Below are 14632 nucleotides of genomic sequence, written 5' to 3' on the forward strand. Positions count from 1 at the left end.
TTTTAAAAGTGCAGCGTATCCTTAAAAACAGACTGAACTGGCAGGTTATAATGTACTTTATTGTATTATGTTACATTTTGTCAGAATACATTTGTAAGGGTGACACCTCATAGTATTCACAGAGAGAGAGAGAGAGAGAGAGAGAGAGAGAGAGAGAGAGAGAGAGAGAGAGAGAATAGTATTTTTTCAAGAGGATATATGAATTTTTCTAAAACTCTGCCATTAGCTACAGCTTGATATTTTCATCGTTTAAGACCTTTAACCTAACTGACAACATTGTGACTGCACAGAATTTTACTTGACTCTCTCGTGAATATTTACAGATAAGATCGGATTGTCATTTATTTTCTTACCAACGGTTACGTGCGGACATGATCCTGTATCGAACCATCACATAAATGTAACGACTGTTTAGAGGTAGATAAAATCTATTGGAGGTAGGCAAACTCCTTGACTCAGCGCGATACAAAGACAACAACAGCGGGCATGCTACTGTTGCAAGCCTGTTCAATATACATATCAACAAGGGTCACATTATTTTTTATCCTGAGTAAACGATTTTCTCAAGTTTTTTCTCACTATCGTCACCTGATCAGGTAATTTTATTCAAGATTCAAATTTTATCAAAAATCGCTCGTCGATGTGTCTAAGATAATTGTTTCATCGTAAAATATTAATTACATCCTTTGTTAGAACTCAGCGAACAGTTGTAAGTTATAAACGCATTTGTTGTTAACCAATCGACTTGTTCTCATCTGTACACAATATCATATGATGTGATATTGTGAATTTCAAAACAAGTCTTCTAAGAATTTAAGTGTCTTTTGATCGCAATGTATGTCAGAAAATAAGGGTTATACCATTCATCAGGTAGGGAAATTCCCCGAACATTAATCTTTCTGTTTTAGAACATGATAGATAACTATGATAATAGATAATTTTCAATATGATAGCAGTCTTTACAATTCAAAGTACCGGTATTTACGATATGAAATAAAATGTATCTATTGATTTTGATAATCGGTTGTCGTTCAAAATCAAATTAAAATCTTCATTAATTATTCGTTAACTCTAAGTTTGATATATATTTTCACGGTCGAGATCTAAAAAGAAATGCCCTGAAACATGTGAAAACCTATAATCTCAGAGACTTCGAAGATTGTACATACATGTACTACGAACGACAACCCCCGTGATGGCGATTACTCGTACACATTATTCTCTGTGACGAAATTCGAATTTTTATTATTTTATTCCCACGAAGCTCGAAATCACCACGTTTCTGTCATGCATGTTTTTTTTCTTCTCATACTAAACAAATCTGCTTTATTCTTTATTTTGTGGAGGTTATAGATGAACCTCAAATTTCTATTGACTTTTTTTCAACCAACAGTATATTTATCTGTTTGTCTGTCAATATATAATTTGAAAAGGCACATATTTATCTATTGATTTTCTTTTTAATGCAATAAGATATAAAACAATGTGATCGTTCGTCGGTCCACCTATATATAATTCAAATAGGTACAAAATTTGAGTTGTGCGACAAAAAATGTTTACCCCTCTATCGATATAGATCTTTTTATTAGCTACTTTCTGAGGCATTTGTATTTAACAAACACATCGTGTTTCCGATAAAACAGACAATTTTTCATATTTTTAAAGACAATATTTTCTTTGTGTTAACTTAAATCTATATTATAAAATACTGATAATTTGTTCACTGTCTTCTCCAAAACTGATCTAATCTAATAGTAAAAAAAACTTCAAAAAATAGTAGATTGTATAGTTGAACACTAATAAAGCCTTATGAATGTATGTATGCAGGACCACAATGAAAATCAACTACAGCTAATCGTGTAATTCTGGATAAATAAAGGTTATTATTATTATTATATGTTTTATTTTTACTGTATTTAAAACATTATACTGTAAAATGGGGCATCAGTGATCAGTGTTGTTTTGGGTTTAGCATGTTCTGTCAACAATCTTTTGCTCCGTCTCTATCAAAGAAAGATAACTCTCGATGAGTTTGAATTCAACCACAAAAATATAATACATACATATACGTATGATGATATAGTTCGTCTACATAGTTTGGAATCTAAATTAAGGAAAAACTTGAATCATTGTTTCACAATCCTTCCCTGAAAGTTTAAAAGAATATCAAGCTTTAAAAAATATAAAACAAAACAAACCTTCATTTTGTGAGATCATATACAAGAAGGAGAACGATCTACGAAAGAATTTCTTACCCTTGAAAAAAGTAATAACGAAATATACGTATTCATAGACGTTAATATCACTACTCCGGCTAGAATATTACGTTTACCAAACTTTATTTAAATCATTACAGACAAATGTTTTAAATAGGGATGGCAATCTCTAACCGGTTTACCAATTGGTAACCGGTTGCAAAGTCATTAATCGCTTAATCGCATAAATAAGATATATAGTTTAAAGCATTTTCAAAATCAATTTTATTTTTTATTCTTTCGAGTCTATTACATAATCTAGTTAAATTGGAGACCGCAAACAACACGTCACTGCCTTGTATATTCAGCTTTTCATAATTAATGAATGATACTACTAGTATATGTATAATACCAATGTTGAGTACCGCTAAGCTTACCACTTGTACCTGCGTTCAATGTGTTTATTTTATTTTTTCCCTTGAACACGACATGAATTTATCACAAAGAAAATGCGATTGTCTAAAGCTGGGACATATGTTGTTACTTCTATCCGAAAGGGTATAATCATTTCAAACGGAGATCTATAACTTGTAATGGGCGGACTTTGTTATGAGAAGTCGAAGTGACTGAGAAATTGCGACTTGTGGTTAGTGAAATTATTTCATGACTGTTTGCTCGTTGTTAAAGATTTCTGTTTGAAAAATTACCATTATATATAATGTTAATGTTATATTTTTATTTACACATAAACAGAGTATTATACTATCGGGTTTTCTGTGATGTTTATAACAATTAATATTTAATATAATAAAAAAACTTGTCAAAATCTGCGTAATTTGATACAAGTAACCGGTTAATCGGTCGGGACGAATTGCGATTAACCGATCCACGATTAGCAATTGTAAGACTTTCTCGACAAACCCGATATTCCAAATTTATCAGTTTGGAACCTATGAACTTGAATTTGAGGTAATTTTAAATCATAATATTACGAATTTTATTTCGGAGCAAAAACAACTTTTGATGACCACTAAACCTTTCGTCCCAAACATAATATCAATAAACGTTATTCCAATTTCCCTCATACAGACTGGCGCAACGTCAGAGTATACTCGCATGTTTTATTGTAGGCATTAAACCAAATTTCTTTTTAAAAGTTACGGTAATATTAGTTCTAAATTATAGTCTATATAATTGATGAAAGTTAAGTGGGTTATAGGCAAGTTAATGGATCGTCGCCTGAGCTTTATTAATATAATGTGAGAGGTCTTTTCTCGAGGGACTATACAGTTGCTACTTTTTCATCCTGAAAATCTTGATAATTCTTATAGACGATCAATGACAACGATGAGGAATTCTCGTAGCAAAGAGAAAAAGTCCTGATCGTTACGGGCTGCCTCTCAAGAGGACAAAATTACTAAATTTCCATTCGGGTTTAAAGGTCATTGATGGTCCTCTGATACCAAAAGCCAATTAGATCCAGATTATATAGGCGACAATATGTCATTTGCTGTTATTAGACAAAAATATGTAGACCTGTTGTTAGTTTCCCAAATGCAAGGAAATGTTTTCACCGAATAACAGTCATAAGCATTCTGGTGTACATGTATATGTAAAATATTGTTTCGTGTTTCAGTCACTTAATTTTATGATTTCTCCTACAGATAAAATACTATAAGCACACCTAATGTGTCATGATCACAAACTGTCTTTTTCAAATATATAAAACTTCCCGAAAGTTTCTGTTTTTGTTCAAAGTCATTTTTCATAATATTCACAGATAAAAATTGGCCACGTGATAAGATCATAATACACGAATTAGTGTAAGAAACTACAAAATAAATACAGTGACGTCAGTTTTGAGTCGTTTACCCGTAAAAGTGATATATCTGATCAAATGAGGGCTGTGATCATTCATACACTCAGTTTGGTCCTATAAGGAGAGAGCTAATGATGACACCCTTGGTGATACCAATATGGTATACATGTATGAAATTCTACCCTTGGTGATACCGATATGGTGTACATGTATGAAGATCTACCACAATCATGGTGTACCATAAGCAAAACCCGGGGATAACGAACTTGAGAAAAAAAAATTACTTAAAATAAATAAATTTTAAAAAATGAAGGCTTTAATTTTCGTCTGTTTATATTTTTTCCATTAAGATTTTTATAATTAGTCGGTGATTTTAATATATATTTAGTTAAAATACTGTTTTTTCCAGAGATATATGTTTTCTGATTTTATATATAACATATGAATGCATGTATGTTTATTTTAAATAAGTCCATAATTAGCAAAAATCATGTTGCGTTTTTGCACCGCCTCAATGACAGCAAGCTCTGTGAATCGTAAAAACAATATTCTGAAATTCCAAATACTCGTGTGATCTTACTTAGTCATCCATCACTACATGTGTAGCTTCAAAGTTAATTTTTTGGCAACGTTTATCGATCCTACAGACTCCATTATCCCTTACTGTATTTTTTCTTAATCCTTTGAGGAACATATAAACCATTATTTAGAGTACCCAAAGAACAGATAATAGCGCTCATTTACTGTGTATTGAAATCGTTTTCAAAAAAATTGTATTATATCAGACTAAATAGACACATTGAGTCATTATTAATGAACTGAGTTTATAACTGTTTTGGTACATATTTATTGAAACCAAATAATAAATCTTGGGAGGGTCAGATATTTTACCTTAACTAAGTTTAACTAATGTACACACTCTTTTAACAATTCCCGCAACAATTCGGGCGCTCAGCTTGATAACAGAATGTATTATTAAAGAATGACCTAAACTATTAGTGTTTAAAACGTATTAGGCCGCTCAGCAACTTTTTACGCTGCAAACTTGAAGTATTTAGAAAGTTATAAAGAACAAGACTACCGTGTGTTGTTTTAATATATATAAGATGTAAATTTAAACTGACCAAATGATATGCTATACATATACATTATACGTTCTCTTTTAAGTTGTGACCATATGTTCGTGTCGTTCAGTAATCATCTGGTAAACCGTGCGACGTAGCCATAGCCAGCCAAATGTTTACGCAATGAGCCCGACTAAAAATCAAACTTCATTTCTAGAAATTTTCAAATGTTTTGAATATTTATTCTATTAACGAAACTTTTTGGTATGTTTTAGATAATTGAATTAGGTTAAAGAAGTTTACACTTTGTTATGTTATGGCAAAACGCGGCGTAGCAAATGCTTCTAGTATTAAGGCATTTGTGGCAAGCGCCGTAATGTATTAGAGCTCAAGAATATTCTCGTCTTTTAATTAGCATCATAATTGTAAACAAATGCATTTTGACTTCTATTGCTACCATTAATTATGAGAAAAACAGGACGACTTAAAATTCCATGTCAACTATGTGATTTCGAAAGTGATTCAAGGAGAGAAACGGCTCGAGTAGGATTTGAACAGCTTTCTGTTTCATTCTTCTGTGTGTGCGGCTACTTGAGATCATACACCTCGCTTCTAAGCACTCGAAATCAGTAAAGCTAACACATATCTTAAAGACATTGATCTCCTCAAGAGCATTTATCCTGGATCTTCCTCGGCACTGAAGATATTAACTTTTCATTTCATATTTAGGAGTCAAACGCTAACGATTTTCGGAATGACACAATTAATATGCTGCAACAAGTATGAAAAATGTATTTGGATAATTAACTTGTAAGGAATACCCAAAGTTCTCCGAGGACTCTTCGATGTGCAGTAGGACAATGGATTTAATTAATAATTTACATTTTATCTAGCGACAGAAAATTGTTGCCACGCTCCAATGGTAAATGAAGCCTATTGTATTCTCGCTGACTGCTGTATCTATTTTCGTTTTGAACAAGAACAATATTCAAAATCGTTTCCGAACTAAATCAGTCTAGGTAATTTGCATTCCATGCATGTATTGACAATGGACGAAACAACGGCAACTCTGATTGAAGCTTTGAGGGCACAAGTTTTAAAGAAAGGCTATGGAGGAATGAGAGGTCTGGCTCTAGCTTTCAAAAGTCTCGACATCGACTTTTCAAAGAGAATTGTCTTTGAAGAACTGAAAATAGGTATTGAGTCTTATGGGATACGAATGTCAGAAGGATACCTGCGGAGATTATTCAAAGCCCTGGACAAGGATAACAGCGGAGGCATCGATTTTTTGGAATTTATGAAGGCATTGGAGCCACCCATGAAATCCCACAGAAAGGTGGTCATCAATGAAGCGTTTGATAAGCTCGATGTCACGAAGGATGATGTTTTGAATGTTGAAGATATGAAGGGTAGGTACTGTTGTTTATAGCTGGTCTTTTATCTTGTACACTATTTTTTGGAAGTTTCATGATGAGAAAAGTAGTAAATCTATCATTTTATATCGGATAATAAAATAGGGTATGAAAATGATGGCATTTTAAGCACGGAATGACGTGTATTTTGAATTCGTGTTTTTTCACTTGGAAACAGATTACACGGGTAAAGACGAACTTCCAAAAAAGTGATAAGAACGTATTATTAGGGACTCCATCCGATCCTGTTACGATAGAAAGAGAAAAGAAAATCAATCATGAAATAAGAGCTGAAACAAAAAGCATCTTTTTTTCTTGATGTACGCTTGTGTCATAAATTCATCTATTTGTTGCGTAATATTAGCCTGATAAACAACTTTTGTGCAGCAGCGATGTTAACATCTGAAAAGCAATCCAATCAATAAAACTTAAGTGCCTTCGTTTACACTTAAAATTTGTCTGGAACCTTTCGAACAGTTTATGATAGTTTTAGTTTTCAGAATTTTAATCTTGGAATTCAAAAAGAAATATTAACTTTTTTTTTTAATTTTACTAAAGCATGTCTAACTACTCTTTTGAAAAAAATTGGTCGTAAGGAACAATTTGTCTGAATCCATATCAGGAAAAAGGAGGATGGACGATTTTAACTTTTTATAATGTCGACAGAATGGTTCCACTCAGGCTTATATCCTCGTCATTACTTTGCATGTTAAATCAAGTGGCAATGTTCATTATCACGAGATGTATTCTTCAAAGCCTATTCGGGTTCCCTGATGATGAAATTTTCCATCAAGATCCAAGATCTACTTTAGATCCATTAAGATTGTATTTAACTAGTAACAATTACGTACATCTATATCTATCTTTGTCAATGCCAATGATGCCATATTAACATCATAATACAACACTTTCATGTCATAGCCATACAGAACCTTTTCTCAGCATAAACTTTTTTTTCCGTATCTGGTAAACGACTTAGTCCAATGTGTAAAGAAAAAGCGAATGTACGAAGTGATACATGTACTGAGGCACAACGATTAGTGGTTACAGCCTGACAAATGTTGTTGATTATAACGGCCAATTGTAAAAAAAAAAAAAAAAAAAAAAAGGACAATATTTCATACTACTGCTTTACAAAGGCTACTCCATGATCCTTGGTCTTGTCGCCGAATTTTCATACTCTGATTGCGGTAAGAGTAAAATATTCAGGAGAAGACGTAAAACATCATACAAACAATGGCTTACTTCGTCTGAAAATTAAAAAAAATAAATACCGGTATACAAATGATAGGACACCATCGTGCACTGAAACATCATGTGAACATTGAAAGATTTATTGGTATAATTATACCCTTTATATGAAAGACAGGTATTACTATAGCACACGATCAAATGACGACGTTGCATTGATTGATGATACCATTAGTCGATTAACTTTTTCCAGCGGATAGCTAATTAGGTAGACAACGTGCCATTGAAATATTGTTCTCATAATTTCATATGAAATGCGAATTTGCTCTTCTTCGCATGATTTGAGCACAGAAAATAATTACAATTTTACACATAAACAAACAATATCTTTTGTGAAAAAAATATAATATGGTTGTTAATATTTCAAATGTACATTGTATTCCAACTGCTTAAACCTGTAGCGAAAATTAGATATTCGAGTTTCAATAATAGATTGCATGCCCATTAGCATGTGTGATACAGATGCCGAAATATGGACGCTAAATTGAAAGAGTAGTCCCGACGAGTAAAATAATTGCAAACAGACAATAAACAGTTACATTTGGATATTTATTATTTATAGTTACTGCATACACATGACAACCAGTAGGTGTATAATTCACCGACAAATGTAGAAAGCACATTTCTAAATTATAGTTGTGGAAGATTATAACACATTCGGGTAGATTTATTGAAGATTTGATCGAAGATAAAAGACTGACATAAAAATCGCAAAATAGATCCAAATCATTGGGTATTTTTACATAATCAAGTTCGTGTCAGTTTCATTCAAGACCCTACTCGGATACTGAATAACAGTTCGGCATATGGTTTTGTTGATGCAATCAGTTATGATAGAAATGAGACATTTTCCCATGTTAGTTAAAGTTAGATCATATTCATCAAATGTAAAATTCTGTTACGATCTCTTCGTCAAAAAGTAAATAGTATCCATTGGCGGAGTATTATCCTTTGATACATTTAGGAGTCAAAGCTAAGAGATTTATATTGAGAACTGGTACAATAATCTTCTACAGGAATTGATCTAACATTAAATCACGAAACAAAGTGAATAAAAATAATACATGAAAAAAACTCTAATGATTGAGACAATTGTAAATATGTAGTTTCTTTGAATTTGATTCATAAATTGCTCATTCATTTAACTTTTCAAGACAACAATGATCTGAATTTCTCGGCCTTTATGAAATGTTTTATGTGTTTGATTTAAATTTCTCATTTTCATTGATTTCAGTTTAAAATGAAAGAAGCGTTATTTGTTTTATATTAGAAGGTATTGATAAGTTTTATCAACTGTAGCGAAGATATTAAACACCCGCGTTTAAAGACACACCTACATATAAAGCACGACAGCTTGAAATAATTAGATGTGTATATAAGCATTATAAAAATGATTGTAAAAAATTTATGTGAAGTTTTCTATTGGATGCCTTGAACAGTTCTACAAATAACTTTAGCTGGAAACAAATAGTAACTTAAAACGTTTTCAGAAATTATACTTCGTCTGAATTATTAATGATAGCGTAAAAAGACTAAAACATTTAAAATCAATCAATAAAGTGTCATTTGTATAAAAATAAGTATAAAGGGTGGCTTGACTCGCCAAAGCACCTGTTTGCTGCTCAATATTGGAAATCGTTACAAATAATGGGAAGGATTTCTGATACTTGTCATGGAAACAGTGACACAATAAACACAAAGAAAAGAGCATTTTAAAACTATTTGGAAATCACATTATTGAAAAAGTCAATTCTATGGGACGACAGGTGTTAATTTTTTCGACTTTTTCTTAACTTGATCTGTGTGTTTTTGAACTGGACAGTAATTTACATTGGAGGAACTCTTAGAAAAAAACGAGTTGTGTAAACGTGGGTAACCTTTGACCTCTTCACATGCTATATATATATATAAAACTTGGCTGGAGCAATGTATTGTAGTTGGAAGAAAGAGATGGCAGATCGCGCCAGTGAGTTGTTTGATATCTTACGCAGCAAGTGCCTGTCCCGAGGATGTGGGGGTATAAAAGATCTCGCCGTCGTCTTCAGGAAAATGGACATCGACTTCTCCAAAAGGTTGACCAAGGAAGAACTTAGGAATGGGACTAGCGTGTATGGTTTACAACTGAATGACAGCGATCTTAATGTTTTGTTCCTATCTTTTGACATGGATGAAAACAAAACTATAGATTTTTCCGAGTTTCTCAGCAGGTTGAGGCCAAAAATGTCTCAAAATCGGAAAAATGTGATAATGGAGGCATTCGACAAATGGGATGTAAATGGCGATGGGCATTTGAATTTAGAAGATCTAAAAGGTATTCAATTGTAAATTTGGAGTAAATAATGAAATTAAAACATAGGCAGGCGTTCGTTCTTGGGATTCTTTATCGTCTGTAATGTATACAGTTAATGCGGGCAGCAGATGTTGCACTTTTTGTTTTTTGTATTCACATCACAGATGAGTATGCAGAATATACAGTCAAAACATATACATATCGTGGCGCATACAGATTTCGTAACCGTTGTAAATTTTTTAATATTGATCAGTGTTATTCTTGTGTTATAATCTGAATTTAAAAAGAATGGATATAAAGTGTTTTTGGTTAATTGAATCGCTTCTCAGCTCAACAAATCTATTAGATATACGGTACATACCTCTAGGTTATTCGCTCAGCTAACAATGTGTAGTATTTTGTTCCTTGTAGAAATCGAACAAAATCTTTTAATAGAACTTGTAGAAATCGAACCAAATCTAATTAATAGAACCAATCATCAAATATATACGTTTACTGTTATAATTACCATCGTTTAAATGTTTAAAAAAATATATCATAAATCTATATTTATGAAAGTTTTCCAGTATAATGCTTTTATTACATCGAATAAAATTTATACCCATTTTTATTGTTATAAACATTGTGAATTATTAAAGTATTCTAGGAGAGCAAAGTATCAAACTTCTGTGTTTAGTTACCTTTAATTATTATCTGGGGAATACTTCGCCCACGATTAAATTGGCTCCCAGAGTTTTCCTAATCTCCCAGGAGAAACTGAAAAATAATCACCAGCCTGGCTTCTAGGAAAAGACAATCAAACACCTGTAGATTTTAATCAAATCTTCTTAATTTATAGTCTTCTTGTTCACGCAGTAATAGTTAGCGAAGTGAACTTTAATGAATAATTTATTAAGGACAACGGTGCCTACCAACTCCAATACTTCATGGCCCAAGTACTCAAGATATATATAACCGCGTCATCTGGTGAATTACATGGCAAAATAATGCACACCTACTATACTATATTGTACCATTATCATTTAAAAACAAAGAGTGGGAAGTTTCCCTAAATAATAATAATAAACATTTCACATGTATTATTTAAAGAATTTTTGTAACGTCTTATAAACCTTTATACTTCCTTCTTTTGTAATACATGTAAAATGTAAATACATGTATTACAAATAACTAAACATGACATAAAGGCAATGCTTTGTGGTAACATGTTTTTTTCATTTCGTTTTGTTTTAGTGGTGTATGCAACCAATGCTAGAAGCCATCCGAAATATCAGTCAGGAGAATGGACAGAGGACGAGGTACTCCGAAGTTTCCTTGACAGCATCGACACGCCCGGTAACCCGGATGGGAAAGTCACACGTGACGAATTCATGAATTACTACGCCGGAGTTAGTGCAACCATAGACGATGACTGTTACTTTGACTTAATGATGCGATCCTGTTACGGCCTTCCACCTAAGAGTTCACAATCAAAGAAAAGACCGCAATGATTAAAAAAAATATACTCCTTATGTCAATTAATGTTCATCATTTCAGACCACTTTAATAGTGTATTCTATTATGCAGTGCACTAGTTATTCGTCGTCAGATTTTTACATTTGTAGAGGCAACGCAGCTAAAGTCAAGTTATATTACATTGTATGTTTTAATTTTTTTCACACGAAAGCATTAGCCAACTTTAGAATTCAAATTACATGTTTCTATTTATCACTAACATGGGTAATAAGCTGCAGATTGTTGCTTAGCCCGTTTTCTGAAAAAAAAATATAGAAATAATATTTTGATTTGTTATTAATACATAGGCATTGAATGTGTCTTTTCCTACGATTCCAATCACAAGATATATATTATAAGCATATTATTAAATGTTATAAATAGTTATTGCATAATAGTAATTAACTGCTTCAAAGAAAGAGAGAAATTGTTTATGAACTTTTGTTGTTTATATGTATATGGGATAAGTAATTAATATGTTGTCACAGTTTTGCTAGACTATCCGATATTTTATCTAATTATACTTTGTAAACTATTTGTATATATTTTGAACTCAAGACACATGCACGATTAGCAAACAATCGCGTTTCTTTTTTTCTTTTTATCGTACAGATACAATAATTATTTTAGTTATTAAATGGTGTACAGTCATATTATAATAACTTGTCGTAAACTCGTGTAGAAAACCAACAACTCATAATCAGGATAAAGAATTTGATTATTCGCAGATTAAAATAACCAAAGTGTATATTGCATAATGTCCTTTCTGCTTTATATACTCGTACAGTTAGAATTAATTGGCGCAATGTAATTTCAATTCACTTTTCATCGTCATCTACTGCAGTACAACAGTCTGAACAAAACTGAAAGAAGTTTGACAAGACGTGAAACAACAATAATCAGCTTAATATTTTCACCAAATCGATATGGACATATCTTTTTAGTTTATCTTCATGGTCAAAACTGTTTTAATTATACTAAAATGCAAGAAAGGGATTTGGGGAAGGTTAAGATATAAAGTAAAGAATTATATATCATATAGTCAAATTTTGCCCCCATATTTCAGGTCCATTAGATTGTTATGTTATTTTTTAGAACAGTTTGATATGAAACATGTTAATTTTTCACCCATTTATTTGATCTTTTGCCACTTACTTGCAGTATACGACGTCAGACGTGACGCTTTTCTGTAGTTCAATCAAATTCATTTAAAAATTTACATTTTTTAAATGGAAAATATAAAGCGTCGCTTTGAACAAGAACAACCTTTTTTCACATATAAGTCTTGGAAAAACATATCTGATGAACATATTTGGTTTCTTCCGGCAACCGCTCAATGTTTTCTGAAAGAAAACTGCTTGAATAAAGCCGTTTAATGCTAAAAATGCAAAAATAGCGGGGAAGGGTAATATTTCTAATGTCTTATTTCCAAATTGTTGGCATTTGGATCAAAAGGAAAATAATGAGAAAAGAAACTTTACATGTATATCCGTACAAAGGAAACAAAGATGCGTATTATGCCCATATCATGTATTTTTTTCTTTCGGACTAAAATAACACACTTTCATTGGATTAAACATGACACGTGACTGCCGGATACTAGTATATCTCTATGTCCGTCTGGTGAGAATTAATATTCGGCAATTTGCTGACGCTTCGCCTACTCAATTCGACATTTCATTATATTTAGTACAGAAATCTAGTTCCGTAAGTTCTTAAGATATTTGAAGTAGTTGCCCTTGATAATTACTTTTAAATTAGAGTTATTGCCCTTTGAATTTATATCATGTAATGTCTGAAGCGGAGTTAATATTTACAACAAAACATTGCAGCAAAGATTTTCAAGGCAATTTGAAAGGTAAGAATTTTGAAGAGTTTGCATGTCTTAAATTGAATGAGATATAGGGACTCTTTCAAATGAATTTTTGAAGATAATCGCTTTTTGTGAAATAAATGTCTCACTTGTTAGTCCTCGGAAAAACAAACACCTTTTAGGTTTGTTACTGAGTATGGAAACATAACGGCTTCGCCTCGCTGTCTATGAGATTGATCAACCCGATATTTATCTATAGTCAGTCAAAACCAAACTTAATATAAAATCTTTCAAATCTCCAATTTTCAATTAGCATAATTTGGAGATTTATTACTGAACATATGTTTCTACAAACATAGTTTATTGAAAAAGTATATTCATTTACACGCTTTTAATTGATGTCCTCTATGCTCTACGTAGAATAATTCTTTAAAATGAGGCAAAGTTTCCATGTGATATTTATACCGTGCTCAGACATGAGTCTTTGAAAACAAGATTGTCTGGCCTTTGAGCTAAGACCACTCACTTAAGGGTGTTGTTTACTCAGGGTTTGAGTTCTCAAATTCGGATTCAATGTAATGAGTAAAATTTGTTCTAAACAAAAAAGCTTTTATGATATAGAAATGAATTATTATTGACAAATTATTCGATATTTTTACTTTATTTTGGAATTAGGCTCAAACAAAAATAGACTTTTAGCCAAACAGAGGAAATTCGGACAAAATCTTGTAAATTTTGTTTTCGCTAAAACATTTTTTGGCAGTACTCTAATATTAAAAGTTAAGATTTTATAAGAGTTTATATTTTAGTCTATATTTTGCATATTTTCTGTTGGTTTTACCTCACTTATTCATTAAAATAATCGCCTGGCACGAATTGCAAAAATATTGAAAAATGCTTTAAAACGATAAAAGCCGCCATATCTCAAAATGTTGATAACTGACCTCATATAAATTTTATGCCAGCATAATAAGGTCAATATGGGTAGTTCAATACTATAATTGTTTTTGTATTATCATGATTCAAGTTTTTGTAAAATTGGATCAAAATTGGTTAGTGGTTTGAAAATTGATAGAGGAGATTCGGACTGGAATATATTTTAAAATGTTTGCTTAAATATGAATGCTTTGTACCTATTTAGTGCCACTATAATTTATAAATTGTAAATTTTTTAAAGTGTTTTAATATTTGTAATACTTTTACAATTAGGAAAACTTCAATCGTATTGTAAAATTTTATGGGATTTTTCTTGATTTTTCAAAAATATTCAATGGCCATTAACCTAAAAAAGTAG

At 31.8% G+C, this 14632-nt stretch overlaps 1 protein-coding gene across 2 annotated transcripts; it reads left to right on the forward strand.

The window, feature by feature from the left end:
* The first annotated feature begins 5683 nt into the window (after positions 1-5683).
* On the forward strand, positions 5684-11541 carry LOC105338303 (calcyphosin-like protein). Of its 2 annotated transcripts, none has more exons than XM_011443361.4 (2): positions 5684-6487; positions 11265-11541. In XM_011443361.4, exons 1-2 carry the CDS (start codon positions 6112-6114, stop codon positions 11519-11521), a joined length of 633 nt encoding a protein of 210 aa, XP_011441663.1. In that variant the 5' UTR covers positions 5684-6111; the 3' UTR covers positions 11522-11541. The 2 variants fall into 2 exon arrangements, with proteins under 2 accessions (XP_011441663.1, XP_011441662.3); XM_011443360.4 differs by lacking the exon at positions 5684-6487 and adding an exon at positions 9389-10052.
* The last annotated feature ends 3091 nt before the right edge of the window (positions 11542-14632 follow it).

The sequence above is a fragment of the Magallana gigas genome, chromosome 7, assembly GCF_963853765.1.
Source record: "Magallana gigas chromosome 7, xbMagGiga1.1, whole genome shotgun sequence".
NCBI lineage: Eukaryota > Metazoa > Mollusca > Bivalvia > Ostreida > Ostreidae > Magallana > Magallana gigas.

What these genes read in the sequence shown, in the direction of transcription:
- LOC105338303 (XM_011443360.4), top strand. Translation starts at nt 9,668, where the DNA reads ATGTATTGTAGTTGGAAGAAAGAGATGGCAGATCGCGCCAGTGAGTTG. An exon ending in GAATTTAGAAGATCTAAAAG is followed by an intron (nt 10,053 to 11,264) that starts GTATTCAATTGT and finishes GTTTTGTTTTAG; the next exon opens with TGGTGTATGCAACCAATGCT.